Source organism: Urocitellus parryii, chromosome 5 (genome assembly GCF_045843805.1).
Source record: "Urocitellus parryii isolate mUroPar1 chromosome 5, mUroPar1.hap1, whole genome shotgun sequence".
Taxonomy (NCBI): domain Eukaryota; kingdom Metazoa; phylum Chordata; class Mammalia; order Rodentia; family Sciuridae; genus Urocitellus; species Urocitellus parryii.
In genome coordinates, this window is record NC_135535.1 from 742,589 (window position 1) to 764,566 (window position 21,978).

At 50.0% G+C, this 21,978-nt stretch overlaps 1 protein-coding gene across 1 annotated transcript in view; it reads right to left on the reverse strand.

Moving 5' to 3' along the window:
• Mov10l1 (Mov10 like RNA helicase 1) overlaps positions 1 to 20,757 on the reverse strand; it is a 60,656-nt gene extending 39,899 nt beyond the window's left edge. Inside the window, exons 1-10 of the mRNA XM_026413589.2 lie at positions 20,661 to 20,757; positions 19,085 to 19,269; positions 15,208 to 15,370; positions 14,261 to 14,373; positions 13,589 to 13,776; positions 10,819 to 10,962; positions 10,346 to 10,566; positions 9,803 to 9,935; positions 8,267 to 8,461; positions 5,407 to 5,521 (exon numbers count right to left, since the gene is read on the reverse strand). Of these exons, the coding sequence (XP_026269374.2) occupies positions 5,407 to 5,521; positions 8,267 to 8,461; positions 9,803 to 9,935; positions 10,346 to 10,566; positions 10,819 to 10,962; positions 13,589 to 13,776; positions 14,261 to 14,373; positions 15,208 to 15,370; positions 19,085 to 19,269; positions 20,661 to 20,757 (1,554 nt within the window). The remainder of the gene's footprint in view (positions 1 to 5,406; positions 5,522 to 8,266; positions 8,462 to 9,802; positions 9,936 to 10,345; positions 10,567 to 10,818; positions 10,963 to 13,588; positions 13,777 to 14,260; positions 14,374 to 15,207; positions 15,371 to 19,084; positions 19,270 to 20,660) is intronic.
• Between the last annotated feature and the right edge of the window lie 1,221 nt (positions 20,758 to 21,978).

Here is a 21,978-nt window from a genome sequence, read left to right on the forward strand (position 1 = left end):
CCAGGACCCAGGGTGGCGCAGCCCTTGAGGGCCACATGTCACGACCAAGAGGCCTGTTCCCGGGACCCAGGAGGCTGCTGAGCAGCGTACACCTTCACAGGACCAAGTGGAAAACGTACACGAGCTCAATGCAGAAAGAGCAGGACAAGTCCAGTGCCCTCATCAAGGGACACTGAGCTACAGGGAGGAGGGAGCCTCCTCCACACAGTAAAGGTCATTAAAGCCCATAGCTAACATCTTCTCAATGCAAAGCTTTTCCTCCAAGGTCAGGAACAGAACAAGGATGCCCACTCTCACCACTTCCATTCAACACATTTCTGGAACTCCTGGCTAGAGCAAGTATGCAAGGAAAAGAAAATAGAGGTATCCAAGTTAGAAATAAGAAGTAAAGTCATCTGTTTGCAGATGGCATGACTTTACATGTAAGAAACCTAAAGATTTCACAATAAACTGTTAGAATTTATATATGAATTCATCAAAGCAGCAGGATACAGTCAAAACAAAAAATAAGTTGCATCTCTTAAACACTAACAATGAACACTGTGAAAAAGAAAGTAACAAAATAATTCCATTTACAATAGCACCAAAACACTTATGAATTTAACCAAAGTGTCAAAGACTTGTATGTTAAGAACTACAAAATACTGCTCAAAGAAAAAATATAAATAGAAACACAACCCATGTTCATGGACACTTAATGTTAGAACAGTAAATGTCTACATTAACCAAAGTAATCTATAGATTAAATGCAATTCCTATCACAATTCCACTGATACTTTTTGCAGAAAAAGAAAAATTCACTCTAGAGTTCATAGAAACTCTCAAGGGATGATGAACGGTCATCTTTCAAAAGAAAAACGAGGATGGGGGACTCATACTTCATAATTTCACAACCTACTATGAAGCCACAGTCATTAAAACTGTATGGTTAGGTTGGGGTTGTGGCTCAGTGGTAGAGCACTTGCCTAGCACGTGTGAGGCACTGGGTTTGACCCTCAGCACCATATAAAAATCAATAAATTGATTGTATCCATCTACAACTAAAAAAATATTTTAAAAAATTAGCAGAAAGTCTGCACTGGGTGTCTCATCACGCTTTATTCTAATTTCTGAAACTGGAAGCAACCAAGATGTCCTTCAGAAGGGAAGTGGATAAACAAACTGTGGTCCATCCGGACTATGGAATATTCTCAGCATTAAAAAGAACAGGGCTGCCAGCCGTGCACAGACATGGAAGAAAATCAAATGTGCCTTTGTAAGTGAAAGAAGTCCACCTGAAAAGGCTGCATGTGTGTAACTCCACCACATGGAATTCCAGAAAAGGAAAACTACAGACACAAGAAACAGCTGTGGCTGCCATGGGCTGAGGGAGGGCCGAACAAAAAGGCTGAGCCCTGAAGATTCAGGGCAGTGAAACTGCTCTGTGTGATACTATAATGGTGCACACGTGACATTATACTTTAACTTTTTTGTAACTAGGAACTGAACCCAGGGGTGCTCTACCACTGAGCTGCATCCCCAACCCTTTTTATTTTGATACAGGATCTCCCTAGGTTGTTGAGGCTGGCCTGGAACTGGCGATCCTCCTGCTTCAGCCTCTAGAGTTGCTGGGATTGCAGGAGTGAATCGCTGTGCTCAGCATGACATTATCCTTTTGTCCTAACTACAGAATGTTCAACATTCAGTTCACTAACATAAACTATGGGCTTCTGGCCACCAGGGCATGTCAATGTAGGCTCATCAATTTCAGCAATGTACCACCCTGGTGGGAATGTAGATGGAGGGGAGCTGAGCTTGGGTGCAGAGGCTATGTGGAAATGTCTGTACCTTCCTCTGTGAACCTAAAACTGCTCTACAGTAGAGCCTATTAAAAAATGAAAGTAAAATAGGACTTCTTCAGAATAAAAGACTGAAAGAATGGATCCCATAGGCAAGCAAGACATGAAGAGTCCAAGTCCTCCAGGCAGGAGTGCAATGATCCCAAATGGAAATCTGGATTTACACAAAAGAGTAAGGAGCACTAGAAGCTTGGCAGTGGTGCACGCCTAGGAACCCAGCAACTCGAGAGGCTGAGGCAGGAGGACCAGGAGTTCCAGGTCAGCTTCAGCAATACAGTGAGACCCTACCTCAATATTTAAAACACAATAAAATAAAAAGCAATAAAATAAGAAAAACATAAAGAGCTCCACCGATTGACTTCACCTAGCTGACATTCCTGAGACAAGACAAACATACAAGCAATATTTACCCAAAGAGGCTGCGTTGTCAACAAACGCAACGGCATTCAGTCATGAAGTATGCTTGACGGCCACAGTGGAATCAAGTTAGCATTACCCACAGATTCAGAAACTCAACATGCTTTTATATAACCACAGATCAGAAGTCAGTAGGAAAAGAAAGAGACATTTTGAACTAAATTTTAATATAATGTATTAAAATTTGCAGGACACAGCCAATTTGGTACTTAAGAAGAAATTTTCTAACACTAAAAACCTACGTTAGCAAAAAACCAAGGATTTTAAACCAAATGACTTTGGCTTTCTTCTTAAAAAAAAGAGCAAAAGAAATCAAATACACTAGTGAAAGAAAAAAAAAAGACAAAAAACAAAAACAAAAGAACACAGTAGGTGACAGATGAAAGGGAAATCAGAACAAGACAAAACCAACAAAAGCAAAGAGCTGTTTCTTTGAGAAGACTGATGCAGTGAGCAGCCCTCTGCCAGCCAGGTGCCTGAGGAAAGAGAAGCACCATCACCAAGAGCCTAACAGGAGCCCAATAGCTATGTGCAACCAGTCAGACAGATGAAATGCGCATATTCTTTCAGGGGGAAAATCCCCATAGCGCAGAGAAAAGGGAACCAATAGGGAGCTTAGAAGAAGCAATTCCTGGCTCAGTCTGTGGGCCAAGAGCTCAGTCACAAGGCATCACTGGAACCTTCCATCAGCACGAGGAAGATGTGGGGCCAGTTGTGCATGAACTCTAGGACGGCCACAAGGCCAGAGTTCCTCCAAGTCCCTGAGGGCACTATGCCAGCACCCACGAAGGACCCCTCAAGGAAAGAAGACTGCAGACCAATACCTCCACCAACGCAGGAGCAAAATTCTCACGTGGGCATGTGGTGTGTGACGGCAGATGCACAGTAAGGGTGCTGCCTGGGCACAGGGAGGACGCTGCCACACCCAAGGGCCCAGGAGAGCCAAGGCGAGGCTTAAGAGTTTCTCTGGGCCCCTGAGGGAGACTGAACACCCAGGGCCACTTGCTTCTGCCTCTCCAACAGCTCCACCTGTCTCTCTGGTCTGGCGGGACTCAGGAAGAAGGACGGCCCTCTGACTCGTGGTGCCCTCCCTGCCCAGAACCTGAAAGAGATCTTGAAAGTTGTTTCTTTTTTGGAGGGAGGCAGTGTTAAATTTGCACAGTGGATCTCAAGAACCAGGGGCTGCCCCGGACCAGGACAGGTTTTCCCACAGGATGCTGGCTGCAATAGCTGTGTGGAGTGAGGGTCAGATAGCACAAGCTGAAGCAGGTCAGATGAGCGCTCCAAGAGCACCTGCCAGCATGAACAAGTTTCCTGGGGGTGGGACCATGGGCACCATCAGACTCTTGTCATGAGGCTGTCCAGCAGGTAAAAAGGATCCTTCAGGGCACCCTGCCAACACCCACGCCGGGCTTCCCTTCATTCCCAGCCCTGGCACTGGAACCCCACAGAGTCTGGGGCTTGCAGAGTAAAATGCACACACCATGACAACACCATGGGTGGGGGTCCACCCAGGGACACAAGGTGAGCCTCGCCCCTGAAGACCAATGTGAGTCACCACGGCAATACAGTCAGGAAGAAAGCCACACAGTCTTCTCAAGAGAGGCAGGAAAAGCACTTAAAAGTCATGCCAGGTAAGATGGACCACTTCACAGAACAGGACACACGGAGAAGTCACGACCTCCTGCAGCCACCACACCTGTCCTTCAAGACACCCAACAGCCCAGGGGGGACGCCCCTTGTCCAGCACCCTCCGGGTAGCTGTCCACCTCTTTGGTCTCTGAGGGCTAACCTGTTCTGGGAATCTGTACAAATGGAATCACGCAAACTGTGACCTTGTGTGTGAGATCCCTCCCTCAGCATCATCAGGCACAAGCCAGAAAAGCCTGGCTATGTTCACACAGCACGGAGGCCAGGTGAGCTTTCTAGGCCACCGCAACCCACCCTGTGCCCGGCAGCACACACAAGGGGTCAGGGTGTTCTCTGAAGTATGGCAGGCGGCTCGTCCTGGAGGCTCCAGGGAGCAGCAGCGTAGTCTGAGCTTCTGCAGAGGCCATGCTCCTCAACCTTGGACCCCCCTGCCTCCCTATAAGGACCTTGAGATGATGTGGCGCCACTCAGTCAGGGTCATCTTCCAGGTCCAGGTTCTCGACCTCATTCCCTTGACAGAGGTCTCTTTGCCAAATGAGGTCACATCCTTGGCTCCCAGGCACTGATCAGGACATCAGCAAGGGCTGTTACTCAGCCCTTCCAGAACCTCAAACTAAAATAACTGCTGAGTAGAAGTTAGAATAAAGGGAAAGTCCATGCTGTGGGTAATATTCACAGAATTCTGGGAAAGGAGACCAACCTGCAAGGGGCGGGAAACGAGGGTCAGCCAAGGAGCAGACACATATCAGGCTCACCTCAGCTGCATGGCCACGCAGCCACCACACGCTGGCGGAAGCCAGCACCATTCCAACTGCCCGCCTCATCAGTGTCACAGGCACAAAGCACTTCAGGCTCCAGAGGGCCCTGAGCCAGGCCTGCAGGAGCACTGGCCCACCCTCCACGCAGGTCTGTCTGTCCCTCCTGCATGGCTCTCACCCTAGCCTGCTGACGGCTCAAGGCCTGTCCTGCAGAACAAGCACTCCATGACCCGACACCAGCTTCCAGCCATCCAGCCTGTCCCTGGGTTGTGCCATGCCCCACTTCACAGTCACCCACTTGCTTCTGGATGAATGACCTCAAATTCCTGACAGCAAGTGCCTCCCGGCACAGGACAATGCTCCCCCTGAGGCTAGGTGGACACTTCTGCCCCCAACTCTCCTGCCAGGCTGCTGACCTTAACAGGGGCTCACATGTCCACGAGGCTTTCCCACAGACCCCGACTTTCTCAGCCTCCCTTGACAGCCGGCTCCGTCGGCCCCTGGAGTGCTAGGGTTTTGTCATGATTGGAAACCCTCCTGCTCGCACCCGAGGCTGGGCTTGGCAAAAGCCCTGCTCCCTGCCCCACATCCCCAGTGGCAGTCTCCAGAGACACACCAAGTTGCCCCTCCATGTCACCCTTAAGCTCAGGCTGTCTGTGGTGAAACTGAAGGGTCCTCCTGCTTTTGTTGGGACACTGTGTGAGGGGCACGGGTGCATGCCCTGGAACCCTCTGATGTCCTACCTCTGCAAGCAGTGGCTGGAAGGTCAGGATGTCCACTTTGTGCTCCACACACCTTCTCAGCCTGTCTGGTATCGGGTACTGTGGAAGAAAGCTTGGGAGCTGTCGTCGCGAGTTCCTTAAGACACAAATCCACAAGTTAAAGCAGCTCTTTGCTACCCCAGCATTTCCGTGTGTAGTTTTGGAGTATCCCCTATCTGAAATGCTTGGGACCAGAGTATTTCAGACTTTGGAGATTTTGATTTTGGAATACCTGTGTGGACTCTACCAGCTGAGCATCCATCATGTGAAGTGCTTCAAAATCTGAAGCTTTTGCAGCACCACATCAGCACTGAAGCTTCATACTCCAGGATTTTGAATTTTCGAATGAAGAGTGTTCGACCTCATCAGACTTCACTTCCTGCTTCAGGAGGACCAGATACAGGAGCCACCGGCAGAGGCTGGCTGTGCCGAGCCTCTGCTCCTGGTCCTGGGTCCCAAGTTCCCCAGCTCTAGCTGGCCTCTCACCTCTGCAGGGCAGCAAGGCTGCTCCTCCCCCTGGAGCCAGACTGGCTTCCCAGGAGCCTACTGGACCAGGGAATTTGAAGACAGCCGTTTTTTAGCCTTTTAATGAACTCGGTTTTCACTACATGTTTTGTTTTTTTCTTTGGATACTAGGGATTGAATCTAGGGTGCTTTACCACTCAGCCACATTCCAAACACCACCACCCCCCCATCCTGTTTTTTTTTGTGACAGGGTCTAAGTTGCTGAGGGCCTCGCAAAATTGCTGGGATTACAGGCATGTCCCACTGAGCCCAACTGTTACTGTGTTTTTAATAAGGACATGAGTATCAGAAACTACACCCACACATCACTGCAAAGAACACATGGGCAGCCTTAACTGTTTTTGTTTTTAGCTGTGACTCCCTGGGGAAAGCTGGTTTTACTCTCCAAGCCTCTGCTTTCTCCAAGAACAGGGTCATCTGAGTCACTCAAATTCTGAGAGCTGGGTGCAGTGGCCATGCCTATAATTCTAGCATGTGTGCTGTGGTGCTGAGACAGAAGGATCTCAAGTTCAAGGCCAGGCTGGGCAACCTGGCAATGCCTGGCCTCAAAATAAAATTTTAAAAGGACCGGGGTATGACTCAGTGGTGCAGGACTTACCTAGCATGCATGAGACCCTGAGTCAAACAGTGATGCAGAAAAAGGGCCAGGGAGATGAGGAGACTGGAATTTTAGAGACCGTCCACCTAGGTCGAGAGCAGCTTTGGCTGGACAGCTGCAGGCCACCCCAGAGTCACTGACAGCATGGCAGGCCACTGCCCCCACCAAAAAACAGGGCGTCCTCCCCGTGAGTGAGCAGAGGGCAACACCAGAGCAGCACAGCTGGGAAGCTCGCTGGGAAAGCAGGGACGCTCAGGACCTAGTGCCAGGCACGACTCCTCACAGATACAAAGTGAAGGAGACCAAAAGACCAGGACGTGGTAGACCACTGGCCACTCTGACCTCAGTGCACAACACACTGGGGACTTGGCAAGGAGGTGCTGGTAGAGAGGTCTAATAGCAGTGAGACTGAACACCCAGCGCCTGGTGTGGGCCCTGGGCAGGCACTCTGCAGCCAACCAGGGCCAGGCACGCTGGTCCACAGGCTGACCACCAGGAAACTAACAACCTTGCTCTAGAGACACCTGAAGGGGGCTATGCTATCACACCAAGGACATACATGCCCAGGGACTGAGACTCTGGTGGCAGCTGGTGTGTACAGCACTCTCTGTTATGGAGTCGCTGTGACTCCTGTGCCCCTGGGTGAGAACCAGGCGTCACCAGCTGCCATCATCCAGGACTCTGTGCTGCAGGCTATGGAGACAGCCACTCCTTTCCTGGGTCCCCACCTAGAACGTGCCCTGAGGTGAGCAGCACCATCAGCATTCACTGCCTGCTCTGTGCCCAAAGGCTGCACATCTGACATGCTCTATCTCATTTACTCCTCAAGCCCTCTGAGGCAGGGACTCCACTTGTAAGTGAGACCAATGCTCAGAGAGCGATAAAAACTTGCCCAAAGTCACACGGCTTCTTGGTAGTAGTGCTGTGACTCAGACCACGTTCTGGACTTGACCAGTCATACAGCACCCTTCTCTGCTATCACACTTCCCTGTGGCCTTCATCGACAAAAGTCCCCTGACCCTTATCTCAAACTGTCACTGGGATAACATGTGACTTGAAATCTGGAATTTTCCAGTATTAGAAAAGCCCTGTCTCTCACCCCAATGGGTTCTGGGCGGCAGCTGCGCCAAACCCGCTGTGGTGCTAGTGCCAGATTAATGCCCCATCATTCAGGAGACAGCCACTAAAGCACACCATGTATCCCCAGCCTGCAGCTAACAGAGAACATGCTGCTTTCCTTCCCTTCCTTCTGAAACGGTGGCACTCCTTCAAACAGCCTGAGCAACCCAGCAATCTCACCGCCCAGTGTGAGCTGCATGGGACGCCTGAGTACCGTGGAGGACACTAGCCAGCATCATGTTAACCCAAGGCTGACGGTGCTGCTGGGCACATGTGTGGACACTGGATGCCAAAAGCTCGTCCTGCCCTCAGGAGATAGGTCAGTAGGAGCAGAGGGCAAGTCCAGTCTGTTCCGAGAGTCAAGCTGGGACCTTCCAGGGTGAACAGGGCACTGTGACATGCAGGCACTTTGCCCTGTCCTCCACACTGCCATGGTGGTGCCAGTGGCAAAGACAAAATCTGACCTTAAGCATTCTGTGAAAATGCACCCTGCCCCAAATACAGGAAGAAAAAGCACTGCAAACCCAGCCTGCCAGAACACACGCCTGTCCACAGCCAGAGCCGGTACTGATCAACAAGCTGCAGGATTCAGGGGCCCACCTCTTCTGTGTAGTCACCACGACAGTCGTCTTTGTGGAGGCCAATGCTTGGGAGCTTTTAGGCTTCTTCCAGGAGAAGGGCTCACGTATGGCAATCAGCGCCTCCTCGCCACTGATCACATTCACTTCCAGGTGCCGCCCGATGAGGAAGCTGGAGAAGCACAGCAGGAGCAGTTCCCTGCAGCGGCCCGAGTGCCTTGAGAAGCAAGGGAAACCGTCAATCAGCAGCCAGACGGGCCACAGCTCCCCTCGGGACACACAGGGAAAGTGACAGGGCTACAGAGGAGAGTCAGGCTGAGGCTTTAAGAACTTACATAGAAGTTTACTTCATAAAACAAACAATGCTTTTTCCCAAGACAGAATCAAGGGCTTAAAACTGTCCTTCCTGTAGTTCTCTTTAACGTAATCAGAACAAACACTGTTTTCAACATTGCCAAGATCACACACATGTGTACAGGAGCATGTGCTGGAGACAACCCGGGGCCTCCCGCCACTAGGCTAGCACTCTGCCACTGAGCCAGAATACTAGCCCTTTTTATTTATTTATTTTTTTTACATCCTGAGACAGGGTCTTGGTGAGTAGAACAGGCTGGCCTGCAATCAACCATCCTCCTACCTTGGCCTGCCAAGTACCGGGACTTACAGGCATGCACCACACCCAGCTCCAGGTGACATGCTAAGTGAGAAGAGTGTCACCTAACCACCAATAGCACTGCTTTCTACCTGTTCCCTTCTCCTTTCTGGCAGTGGCCAGCCTGGCACACTCTGTGCAGGTGTGCTCTGCTCTCACCTATGCCATGCTACCACAGCTAGGTGGACAGCATCTCACATGATTCACTAAAGGACTACTGTTGCATGATTGTCACCCACAACTGGACACTGATGGCCCTGATGCAAGACAGTTATTCAGATGACTGGTGAGACAAAAGGAGGATGGGACTCGCACGCCCAGCTGAGAGATAGCCACTTACTGGCAAGCAGCCTCCACAGGGGACTTGAGGAGGAACAGGGACAGGTTTAGGGGCCCAGCTGGTCGCAACCACCCAGGGGAAAGAGGGGTGCATGGAGGCCAGATGTGCAAGCTGGGTCTGAGTGGGAAGGAAGCTCATCCCTATCTTTCTCTCCTCTGGCCCTCACTCCTGGCACTGTGTCTTAGCCAGATGCCTGGGGAGGGGGGAGGCACAGGGATAAACCAAGGCCTCAGAGACCCAGGACACAGTGCAGGAGTCCTTAGAGGGCTACAATCAGGAGGGCTCACAAGTCGTGGAGGGAGCTCATGCCCAATGGATCATGAATGTTCTACTTTCTTTGTAAAGACCCTGGGTCATCTGCTGAGGACTAGGAAAGACATTGAGGCTGGGCATCCCTTCCCTCGGCTGGCTGCTTTCTGGACCTGTGCTTCTCCTTGTGACCTGATTACATCACAGACAGCCATAGATGCTCTTAGGACACCCAACCGAGAAGCACCCCAGATGAGGTATAGAGGGAACATGCACAGGGCCCCGAGGGAGCTCTCTGCAGCCCCCCAGTGGCCTACTTGGCTTCACACGTAATGGCAATGAAGGTTTTTCCCCCTGGAGGGATGAGTCCCCCAGAGTAGGTCTCTGTCAGCTGCTTCTTTGATGGGTTGTTTTCTTTTTCTCTACTTTCTTCTTCACAGGTACAGCCACCTGGAGGAGGAAGTTTAAATCCAAAGTTAGACCAAAAGGTGAGTCATTTCTAATATAGCTGGAAATGAATGGCCAGACACAGAAACACTCAGATGCACACAAAGCCAATCTCGGGAGGAAGCAGCAGGCAGGAGGAAGGTGTGTGATCAGAGCCTCCAGACAGGAACTCAAGTCTGCAGCTTGACCTTGTAGCCCAACCCGCCCCAGCAGGACACAGGCTCTGCTGGAAGCTGAAGTTGGTACTGTCAGGCTATTTTGGTCCCCCTCGCTAGCCCTGAAACATTAAGAGCAGAAGGGTCCAGACTCAAGACTTTAGCATAAACCACTACCAAGTGCCGAGGCTGAGACCCCATTGGTTCGTGCTGTGACAGCTCATGGACGGGCTCCTCCTTAGCAGCTGGACTGCCCACCTGGAGAGACTTCCGTGTTTTCCAGTGTCCCGTCACTGCGGGTTTTCTGGTAGCTGTTTAGCGCATTGACACCGTCATCTGAAAAATGCTCCTCCTTCTCTGGAACAGACTCGTCCAGGCAGGTGTGGCCTTTGTCCAGGGTCTGAACCCTGAACTGCCGCGCTCTGTCCCAGCCAGCCAGTTTGCAGCTGACTAGGTCTTGAGGAACGTCTCCTTTATTCCTGAAGAAGGAAAGAGAACAGGCTGCAGATTTCCAGAGCTGAGGCGCAGTCACCACAAAGGAGAAATCAACCTGGCGAACAGCAACTGCAAATGCCTTTGTGGGTTTAAGTTAAAAGGACATTTTGGAGTCAAAAGTTTGAAAATATTCTCAGAGGGAAACAATAAACAGGGAAAGTCCAGCTGGTTCTACAGGCATGCAGCTGAAACTACTGCTGTGCTGTGGCTTTATTCAAACCCCCAGAGGCACTTACTCTATGCAGATCACCATGGTTTTGCTTCCTCCTTCCTTCAGGGTTCCAAAGTCTGTCATCCTTGTGACTTCAATGTTGCCTTTGTTTTTCAACAGCAGGGCTCCCCAGGACTCCTCTGGGGCTTCACCAGCAGCAGCAGGGTCTCTGAAGCAAGGGCCAATTGGAGGCGTGGGACATCAGAAGGCCCCTGCTCTCTGTCCCTGCTCTAGCTCCAGGGCAGACTGTGGATGAGCCTAGAGGTGCCCACCTAACTACAGGCAGAAACTCCCTAAGACCCAGAATTTCCAGGGATAGCAGGCTATCTCACAGAAGAAGTCTAGAAAAACAGGCAGCACAGATGTCATCAGGCCTGCTCCCCTTCTCTCCAGCTCCAGGGTCCAGGGCAGGGAGGGAGGGAGGAAGAGACACTTTCTGCTTTGACACAGTGACAGGCAGCATGACAGTGTCCTCACAAGGGACTACACGTGTGACAGTAGTACTGTAACACTAAGAGGAAGCTGAAAGTCGCCTCCTCACACTTATGGTAGTTTTTCCACATCTGTGTTCAGAGGCAGACCTCACCACACCTGCTGAGCTCAGCATGGCAATGTGTGGCGACAGGCATCACCACCAGGGCTTTGAGCGTGCCCTCCCAACACCTCTGGTTAAGCAGCGCCAACTACAGCAAGTCTGGCTCTTTAGAAAATGAGAAGTTTTTACTTTGCCTCAAAACAGAGTGTCTTTTCCCTTTGCCATTCACTCTGCCCAGAAGGTCAACCCAGTCTTGAGCACTACCCTGGCCTGCAGCCCATAAGAAAACAGGCCTCTAGAATGAACCTCTCCATTTCTGGCCCTGCTCACAAACTCAGTGGTCCCTTCTTGGGTCGGTACTGTCCCTTCCTTTCTCTTCTCCCCCCTCTGTGCAAAGGCCTGGTGTGCACTGTCCACGTCTGCTATGGATGAGGCCAGAGGAAGTAAGAAGGGAGGCAAGCAGCCTCCAGGTTTCTGGCTCAACGCACATACAGGACAGGTTGTTTTCAGGGGGGTACTGGGACTGAGAGTTGAACAGAAGCTGCCTTGCTTATCTGTGCTGTCAATCAGACACAGGGAGACACCAGGAGTCTGCAATTACAGGGGGCAGCCAAAGTTGGAAGCAAAGTCCAATAGCTGCACATGAGGCCTGACCCCAGCAAGAAGGGGCAGTGTACGCGCAACTCCACAGCCTAGCAGCACCACACCCTGGACAGGAAACCCGAGCGAGGATGAGAAGACAGCTGTGCTGTGGGGCAGAAATACACCTACCTCCATGCACTTGTGGCCTGAAGAAGACAGCAGGGTGGAGTGGTGGGGCATGTCCTTCAAGTAGTCATGCCAACCACAGGCCCACAGTAAGACCTGCTGGCCATGCTTCTCAAGGCCACGGAGGGGGCTTTACAGCAAGGCACAATGCAGAGGAAGCCTGTGGTCATCAAGACCCAGGGCTGGGGCTCCAGTCAGTGATCAGCTGGCCTTGCTTGGCAGACAGGGCCACATCCCTCTTCCCTGCCCCAGGAGAAAAGCAGGGTCCCCTGGGAAAGGAGACAGGCTCCACGTGGCCAGAGTCAGGTGAAGGTCTAGAGCAGAGTGAGGGCAGAGCACCACTGGTCAACTCATGCACCTCCCTCATGCACCTGTGGCCGTTGGGATTCACAGGGCTGGCCTGCCCAACCCAGAGACCAAGCTAGGCACCAGATGTGGGGCGGGAAAACAGACAAAACACTCCCCACACAGAGCCTGCACTCAACTGAGGAAATGGGGCAGTGATGAGAATAATGAAGGAGTGAGGAGCCTGCCCAGGGAAAAGGCAGGCAGGGCTTGGGCAGCCATGTGCAGGGCTCAGGAAGGGCCACACCAAGCTATGTGTGTTCACACAAGAAGGACACCACATACGAGGATGCCCTGACAACCGCCCCAAGAACCTACTATGTCCAACATGTGCTCTTAAATGCCAAAACATGAAAGAACAAAAGATACAAGACTCTACACCAAATGGCAATTATCACTACGATCTGATTATGCTGTCTCCTCTGAAACTCCGGTGAAATCTAATCCCCATTACAAGAACGTAAGAGTGGGACCCGGTGGCACCTTAGAGGGGTGATTAGGGCTCTGTCCTCATGAAAGGATTAATCCACTCATGTGATTAATGCATGAATAGTCATCTGCAGGGGTCAGCAAATAAAGGCCAGTCTGGCCTCTTGCCATGAAGTGCCCTGCATGGCCTAGGGGCTCTGCCAGCAAGAAGCTCATCACCAGATGCAGCCCTTGACCCTGGACTAGAACCCTGAGCCAAAACAAACCTCTTTCTTTTATAACTTGCCCAGTCTGTGGTACTCTGTCATTAGCAACAGAAAAGGGGCCTAGACAGTCATCACCTTAGGACGAAGGGACTAAGAGACAAGAAGGACATTGGAAATCTACCTGCACTCCACCGGGAGGCTGAGCCCTCCACACTCAACTCCTACAGCAAACGCGGGACTTGGAAGGCCTGCTCTCTGCCTTACCAAAGGGCAGTGATGCATTCTCAGATGGGGACATGTTCTGAGAAATGTGACTGTCCTGAGGCAAGTCTGTCCTTGTGTGAGCACCAGGGTGTACCTACATGAACTAGGAAGGCTGCAATGTCACTGAGCAGTGTATCTTAGGGGACCAGCACTGCATGGAAACGATCAGCCAAACCACTGTGGCACAGCATGTGACTGACTCTTCAAGTCTGGCCTGTCCCCACCCAAACAGGAGTGCTGCTGCTTACCTCCTCCTCACAGGGGTCATACAGAGCGCTCGCCACACATAACACGACTGACTGCTCTCCACCACCACGGCGTTGACCACATCGTGCCTCCGAGGCGTGTAACCCTCCGGCAGCTTCAGGGAGTCCAGGCTGAAGAAGATGCTGTCCTCCAGCACCCCGTTCCTCCCACACAGGCTGGAGACACAGACCTGCGAGTGTGGTGCTGAGCTTGACAACACTGCTGGCAAGGGGCACAGCTCTCCAACTCTGCAGCAGACCCAGGGGGCCTGACCCAGGAGGATGTGCGGGGTCTGTGAGCTCGGGCTGAGAGGGCTACGGAGGTGGCCCACATTCCTTCCCCACTTTTTGGTCACGGACCAGCCATGCCCCCATCTCGCCCTGGTGTAAACTCAATTCCTCCTCATTCCCACCTCACTCCCCAGTCACACCAGCTCATGAGGAAGGGCAAGTCCCACAGCCCACCCACTCACCCCACAATTCTCCACCAGGCATGTTTTGCCCCTAGAACATGTTAAACACGCCCACATCTATGAGTACTCAGGGTTGTCTACTTCCCCGAGGAAACACAGGGCTGGCTGAGCTGCGCTCATCTGGGAGAACCTGGGGCATGGAAGTGAATCCTGGAGGCAGGTGTGGCAGAAACACAGGGAGGAGCCACTTTTAACACACTACCTTGTCCATGCGCTTGTACCTCAGCGGCTTCACTGATATGGCCTCACTGCTCCATGTGCCTGGCCGGATCCAGTACTCAGCCTCCACCCAGTCTCCTTTGCACGGCTGGAAACCTGAAATGGCAAGAGAGAAATGGCGTCCAACTGCACAGTTCAGATTATCAATATCACAACTGTTCTAATATATCTGGAGTTTTCTTTTGTTAGACAGCAGGGATGGGGGGGCGGTGATGGGGCACAGGCTTTAGAGCAACAGTCTGAGGACCTTGGGAATGTCAAAGATGAGAAAAGGTCCCTGGAGCAACCATATTGGTTACCAGAGACACCTGAGACAGGGCAGACCCCACTGGGCTGGGCCGACACTTGGCTCCTGGGTTAAGGGCCCTTAGGCCTCCACTCACATTTTGGGCTCAAAACTTTGAGCCAGAGGATTACATCAGGGCCGTTCTGCCACCCAGGAACATCTCTGAGCATGACCCTCCCTCAGCTTCCAGAGGAGTTGGTTTTGCCTCAATTGAGTTTTTTGATTATCAGCAAAACCCTCTGCCTGGGCTTGTCTTTACTCCTCAAGGGTAAGTCTTCCCTTGTGTGTCTCTTGTCAATATCTACAGCATGAAACATTCCCCATCTCTCCATGAGACCTCTCTCCACAAGGCCACCTAGGCAGCCGCCTCCTGTTGGTATGGCTGAGGGGAATAGACAATCCCAGGCAGCATTTCCCAGGACTCAGGAGTTCCACAGAGAGAGCAGATTTCAAAACCCCAGCAGCTGCCTGTTGATTTCATTTTGGGGGGCTACGGTTAGCATTGAGACCCCTGCACAGGGCTGGCACTGGCAGAGGCATGACTGAACCCAACCATTCCAAGAATGCACGTTGCCATCTCAAATCCAAGCCAGTTAAATTGCAAAGCCCAATCTTAAATGTAAAGCAGAAGCCCATCCAGCTACCTTCACACACGCTCTCCAGAGAGAAGTACGTGGTCTGACTAATATAGCCAGTGCCTTCCATCATGGAAGTCACGCAACCGATCAGCACCCGGGGACTGGAGTCGGACAGCCCTCTGCCGTAGCTTTTGCTGTCGTCCTCCCATTTATCAGAGACAGCTTCTACCTGTAAGACAGACAAATCACAAACCAACTTACAGCATTACAAAAGGAGGACAAAATAAGCAAACTGCAGGCCAACATCTTATCTTAGTCCTTTCGGGCTGGGAAGTCCAAGATCAAGGCAGCAGTTTCAGCATCTGATGAAGACTTGTTTCCTGATTCACATCTGGTACCTTCATAACATGTCCTCATATGCGAGAAGGGATGAGGAGCTCCCTGTAGTCTCCAAGGGCATGAATCCCATTTATGAAGCCCCAGCCTTCATGACAGTCACTCCCCAAAGGCCCCACCTGCTAATGATATTTATCACCATAGAGAAGTCTATCTAGCAATACCTCATGAATGCAGATGAGAATCTTCACCAAAATAGCAAAATGAGTGCACAGCATATTGAAAGGTTTATACAACATGACCAAGTGGGTTTATCCCAGAATGCAAGAGCAGCCCAACACCTGAAATCCAGCCAGTAGAAGAACATTGACCAGAAGATACCACATGACCTGTCATTTGACTGGGGCTGGGGCTCAGTGGTACAGCGCTTGCCTAGCAAGTGTGAGGCACTGGGTTCGATGCTCAACACCACATAAAAATACATAAATAAAATAAAGGTATTGTGTCCACCTAAAAAAAAAAAGGGCATCTGATTAAACTGTACATCTCTTCACCACACATTACACAAACCAGGAGTAAAAGGAAACTTCCTCAATGTGATAAAGGTCATAAATAAAAGTTCACTGCTAGCATCAACCCAGCGCTGAAAGATGAATAGTTCTCCCCTAAGATCAGGAAGGAGACAAGGAGGCCCACTCTCTCCTTCTATTCAATACAGCACTGCAAATCCTCACCAAAGCAATTAGGCAAAAAAAGGAAATAAAAGGCATCCAAACTAGAGAAGAAGTAGAATTATCTCTGTTCACACATGGCTTGATCTTACATGTAAAATACCTAAAGCTGCCCCAGGACAGCAGGTGAGGCCTTTGGGAGCTGACTGGATCATACATCTGTATTCATAAGAACTGCTACGACTGCATGTTTTTGTCCCTACCCTCCCAAAAATGTAGAGCTGATAAACTCAGCGAAGTAGCAGGATACAAAGTCCATACACAAAATTAGTTTTATTTTTATAAGACTCTATGAAGAATCTGAAGAGGAAATCGAGCATCAAAAGAAAGAGGATACTTAGGAAACAACAAGGAGATGTAAGATTTACCCTACCAACTGCAAACCACTGAGGGAGGGAATGAAGCCTCACAAGTGGAAAGACACTGCATCGTGGCTGGAAGACGCAGGTGTGAGAGGTGAGATGCAGCTGGGAGCATGGAAAGGCTCTGCCTCCCACATCACAGCATCCAGGCCAGGGCTGCCTCAAGCACCTTCTGTGGGGCATGGACTTCCTTTGATTGTGCCACCTGACTTGGCAGCTGCTACTACAAATAGCACTTGATAAATACGGCTGATGAAACTGAAGAACCAATTTTAAATTTTACTTAGTTTTAATAAATTCAAGTAGCTACACACTGACCGATGTAATTCTGCAATCTGAATTATTTTTATATGTATCACTTAAAAATTATGATACGAAACATTAAGATAACATTATATAACCCACGCATTTCCAAGAAGTAGTTAAGCACTCAATAAGTTTGCCACCTTGTAAGTTACATTAAAAATCAATAGCTTTCCGATAAAGAAAAAGATTAATTTGAAAACACTATGCAAAATTATACTGAATATTTGTGGCAGAGCACACCTGTAATCCCAGAGACTTGGGAGGCTGAGGCAGGAGGATCACAAGTTTGAGGCCAGTCTCAGCAACTTAGTGAGGCCCTAAGCAATTTGGCAAAGGGCTGGGGATGAACTCAGTGGTTAAGTGTTCCTAGGTTAAATCCTTGGTACCAAATAAAAAAATAAAATTATACCAATAACGGTACAAACCCCAAAATTATTTGAAATAACTTAAAAAGTTTGCAGAACCTTAAAAAAACTATTAAATTGTGAAAAAAAACTACATAAATAAACAGACATAATTTATAGTTGAAGCTTATGTCAATAAAGCCTAAATGGAATCCATAAACTCAGCACAAAAACAATCAGAGCAGAAAATTAACAACAAAAAATACATCTCGCACAGAACATATGAAAGCCAAGCAAATTCCACCCACAAATAAAGGTAAGGAAAGGAAACCTGCCTACCATCAGTGATAGTGGCCATGCCACAGGGATCCAAAGGACACACAGGGACCCATAACCACAAGAAAGTGGGATTCTGATACATGGAAAGAAACCTTTCAAGTCAGCAGGAAAAAAGTAGATGTCTCAGGAGGGTGATTGGTGAGCTGTGAGAAAAGGAACATCTGGCAGTCTACAGGACACAACAAATGACTCAAGATTAATATCAATAAACAAATAATTTTCAGAGGAAAATCTGAGTGAATATTTATGATAAGGAGTAGAATAACCCTCTCAAAGGATTCTTTTTTATTTTATTTTTTTGAGACAGGGTCTCATTAAGTTGCTTAATGTCTTGCTAAGCTGCTGAGGCTGCTTTGAACTTGCAATCCTGCCTCAGCTTCCCGGCCACGGGGATCACAGGCATGTGCCAACATGCCCGGCTTCTCAAAGGATGCTTAAGAGACCCAAATCCATCCAATAAATTAAGACACATTTAACTACATAAAATGAAACTGTAGGGCTGGGGATGTGGCTCAAGCGGTAGCATGCTTGTCTGGCATGCGCAGGGCGCTGGGTTCGATCCTCAGCACCACATAAAAAATAAAATAAAGATGTTGTGTCCACTGAAAACTAAAAAATAAATATTAAAAAATTCTCTCTTTCTCTCTCTTTAAAAAAAATAAATGAAACTGTAAAACAAAGTCAAAGATGATCTTAGAGAAAATATTTTTAACACTTTCACATAATAAATTTCCTTTAAAAGCTCTAATTTTCATTGTTAGGTAAGCTTTAATAAGCAAAAAAGCTAAACCCAACAAAAAGTTGATAAAGGATATGAAGATATCTCAGTGAAAAATTTGAAAAATTAACATACTTTAAGGCTTACACACAAATAAAATCATGAGATCACTCTTCATTTACTAAACTGGCAAATATTTCCAAGCTCAGGAATAACGATATCCCTGCAAACACCAGTTAGCAGGAAGTCTCCATTCTGCAACTGAGACTATAAACTCATACATTATTGATGACAAATTGAAGATAATCTTATGAAATCTGCATACCATTTTGACTTAGCAATTGTACCTCCAAGAATTTGTGCTACAAAAATACAATTTTATCTGAAAAAGTTGCTGAATAATAGAGTCCACTGAGTTTTGCTAATCTGCTAATAAAGGATTCAATCATTATCATTTAAAGAACAGTTTTTAAAAATGGCTAGAAGAACAAAGAACTGTTAACAGTATTCTAGCATACATTTATAAGCAAACTTTACCTTTTTGAAATTTTTTTTTAGTTATAGATGAACACAATACCTTTTTTAATTATTTATTTTTATGTGGTGCTGAGGATCAAACCCATGCATCACACATGCCAGGCAAGTGCTCTACCACTGAGCTACAGCTACATCCCCAAACTTTACCTTCTGAACTTTAAAACAAATGCTTCCCCTTCAGGTACACTGCACTCTCCCTTGGCCAGGCCATGTCTGAGAGGCTGACAAATGTGGAGCGTGCAGACAGTTCCTGAATGATCCAGGACTCACCCTGATTGCTTTCAGTCCATTTGACACTTTGTTTTCTTCAACAACTGCAATGACTTCTTGTCCAACGTTCAGAAGCACTTTGCTAGTCACAGCCTCATTGGAGAAGTAGATCAAGTCATCAATCATGCCATAATCACTGCAGTACCTTGTCACGACACCCTGCACAGTTTTCAACCTAGTGTCACCTGAAACAGGCAAGCAAAGAGGTTAGCAAGATCAGCTACGATTGTGCCCTACCAGAGAAAGACCATGAGCATCCACAGGGGACAGGAGCCTATGGGCGGGATTTGAGATGTAGAGACCCTGACATGGCATGGAGTGTTTGGAATGTAGGGTTTCTGGGGCAGAGGCTCAGGTTCCGGGGGACATAGGTGTTAGATGTGGTAGGGAGAACCCAAACTGTCGGGCTTTGCCTCCTGGCTCTTCTACTGCCATGTGTCACCCTGGGCTTCTCAGTTTCCATCTGTGAAATGGAGAGAATACTGGTCACTACCCATGAGTGCTGTTGGAGAGTCAAGTACCAACACACACACAACGTACTCCTGCTTGGCTTTCAGGAACTGTTACTATCATCTTCCCTTATTATTATCAAGAGCAGCAGTGGCAGCAGCCCAGAACCAACTGGCCCTCAGCCAGAGAGATCTCCTGAGAACTGTAATTGCAGTCTTTGCTTTGCCTTCCCTGTGACTTCTCACAGGAGAAAGCCTGGGGCCCAGGCCACATCAGAGCTGAGCAATCTCAGTGAGGCACATTGCTGGAGTGCAAGCTGTTGCTGAAAGCCATTCTACAGATGAGACCAGCTGGATGAGTGACCTGCGCCAGGTCGCAGTTGGCTGTCGGCCTTAACACATCAGCATAGGGTGGCCTTCACTGTGCTGCCCCCAATTCACTCTATTTCTGGCTTCTCTTGTGGAGAATGCCATCGTTTTAGAGGTTAGAGAAAGCCAAAGGGAAGCACTGCCCTGAACTCAATTCCTGTAGTGGAGGAGGAACAGGGAGAAACAGCTGTACCCTTGGGGGAAAGCTGCACCAGGGAGAGGGAGTCTGCCAGGATGAGCGGCACAAGAAAGGAGAGAATCCGAGAGGAGGAGCAATTTCATCACATTTAGAAAGGACGCATTTAGAAAGAGGGTCGGATGACGTTTTTTGGAATGAGGAAAGCTCACAACTGCAAGTGACGCCAGGGAAAGAGATAAGGCAGAGGCGTGCAGAGACGGAGGTGCCCTCGTAGGCGCAACGTCCCGGCGGGAGATGGACCGCCTGATGGTTCTTCCCAGAAAGACGGGGAAGGACCCGTGTCCAAACCAGGAACTGTGCATAAGCCAAAAGGGCCGCCCTGCGTTCCGCTGGGAGGGGAGGAACTGATGGCCCAGCTGAAGGCGCGGCTGCAGCTTGACGGGGCTGGAGGACAGGCGAGGCCCTGGTCCGCGCAACGCAGAACGTGCTGCGGCCCCAACACGCGAGGGCAGGCGGCTCCGTGGGGTCACGGTCACAGGTCACAGGTCAGACTGGTTGCAGCCCGCAGCCCTGGGCCTCCCAGCGGAGGCTGAGGGGAGCCCGCCCACCCCACGCGCACCTTCCGCGAGCTCCGGCTCCGGCTGCCCGGGCTCCTCCTCCGGGACGTCCTCCCTCCTCCAGAAAAAGGCCACCAGTTTGGCCGCGAGGCGCAGCATGGCTCCGCTCTCCCCGCCGAGTCGACTTCGCTGGCCACCTGAGGCACGGCACGCGGCCACCTCCCTCGGCCAATGGGGGCGCCGCCCGCGGAGCTCAGCCAATGGGATTGCTGCGTTTGCAATCGCCTCTCTCTGCTCCTGGCCAATGGGGGCTCCGCGCTTGCGCCTGCGCCTGCGCCTGCGTGTGCGCCTGCGTTGACTCCCTGGCAGCTCCTCGTGCCTGCGACGGTTGGCGGTTGACGTAGGTCAGCATTCTGGAAGACCCTGCGCTCTGCAGTGACGTCATGCCTGAGTAGTGCGTGCCGCAGCCTGAGGCGGGTCGGGGCGGGCCGGTAGGCCTCCCCCGCAGGGCCTGGGTGGGGCCCGGGTGGGCCTGGGTGGGGCCGGGGTGGGGCCGGGGTGGGGCGGGGTGGGGCGGGGGTGGGGCCCGGGTGGAGCGGGGTGGGCCAGGGCTCTCTCTGGCCTCCGCCCCGCGGCATCCTGGCCTTGGCCTCCTCTTGGCCGGCCCTCTCCCCTTCCTCCTGTGGAGGCTGTAGGGCTGGCGGGACTCGAGCCTGCGGGTTGGCAGCCAGCGCTGGTGAAGCCATCGGCCTGCGGTCTCCTCGTGGGACGTCCTTAAATGACAAATCCATCTTCCGCCGTAGCTGTAGGTTGTCCCCCGTTTCCTCCCACCTGACAAATGGCCGGCCTGACGTTGTCCGTCCTGCTCTTCTGTGGGGGCGCGGTCTGCAGCGCAGAGCATCTGTTCAAGTCCGCTTTCCGATGCCTTCACCCGGCTTGAGAGTTGTCGATTTTGTTGTCTTTTTAAAAACACCTCCAAGTTTCATTGATCTTTATTGTGTATGTCTTTACTATTTCAGTTATTTTTTGATTATTTCTCACCTACCTTTTGGGTTTAATTTATGTTTTTATTAGCTTCTTCGGGTGGAAAGTTATCTAATTGATTTGGGAACTTTCTTCTCTAGACAATGTAAGCATTTAAAATTTAATAGTTTCTCTTTGAGCTCTGATTTATCTGTATCCTACAAAATTTGACTTCCATTTTCAGTGAGTTTCCAGTTTCCTTTGTGATCTCTACTTTGACCACAGGGGCTTTTGTTTTGTTAATTTTTTTTAAACGTAGATTGATTAATTTATAAAAATTTGGAGATTTTCCTGAGAACTTTCCCGATTTCCAGTTTAATTTGGTCATGGTCAGAGAATAAAACCTGGATGTTTCAG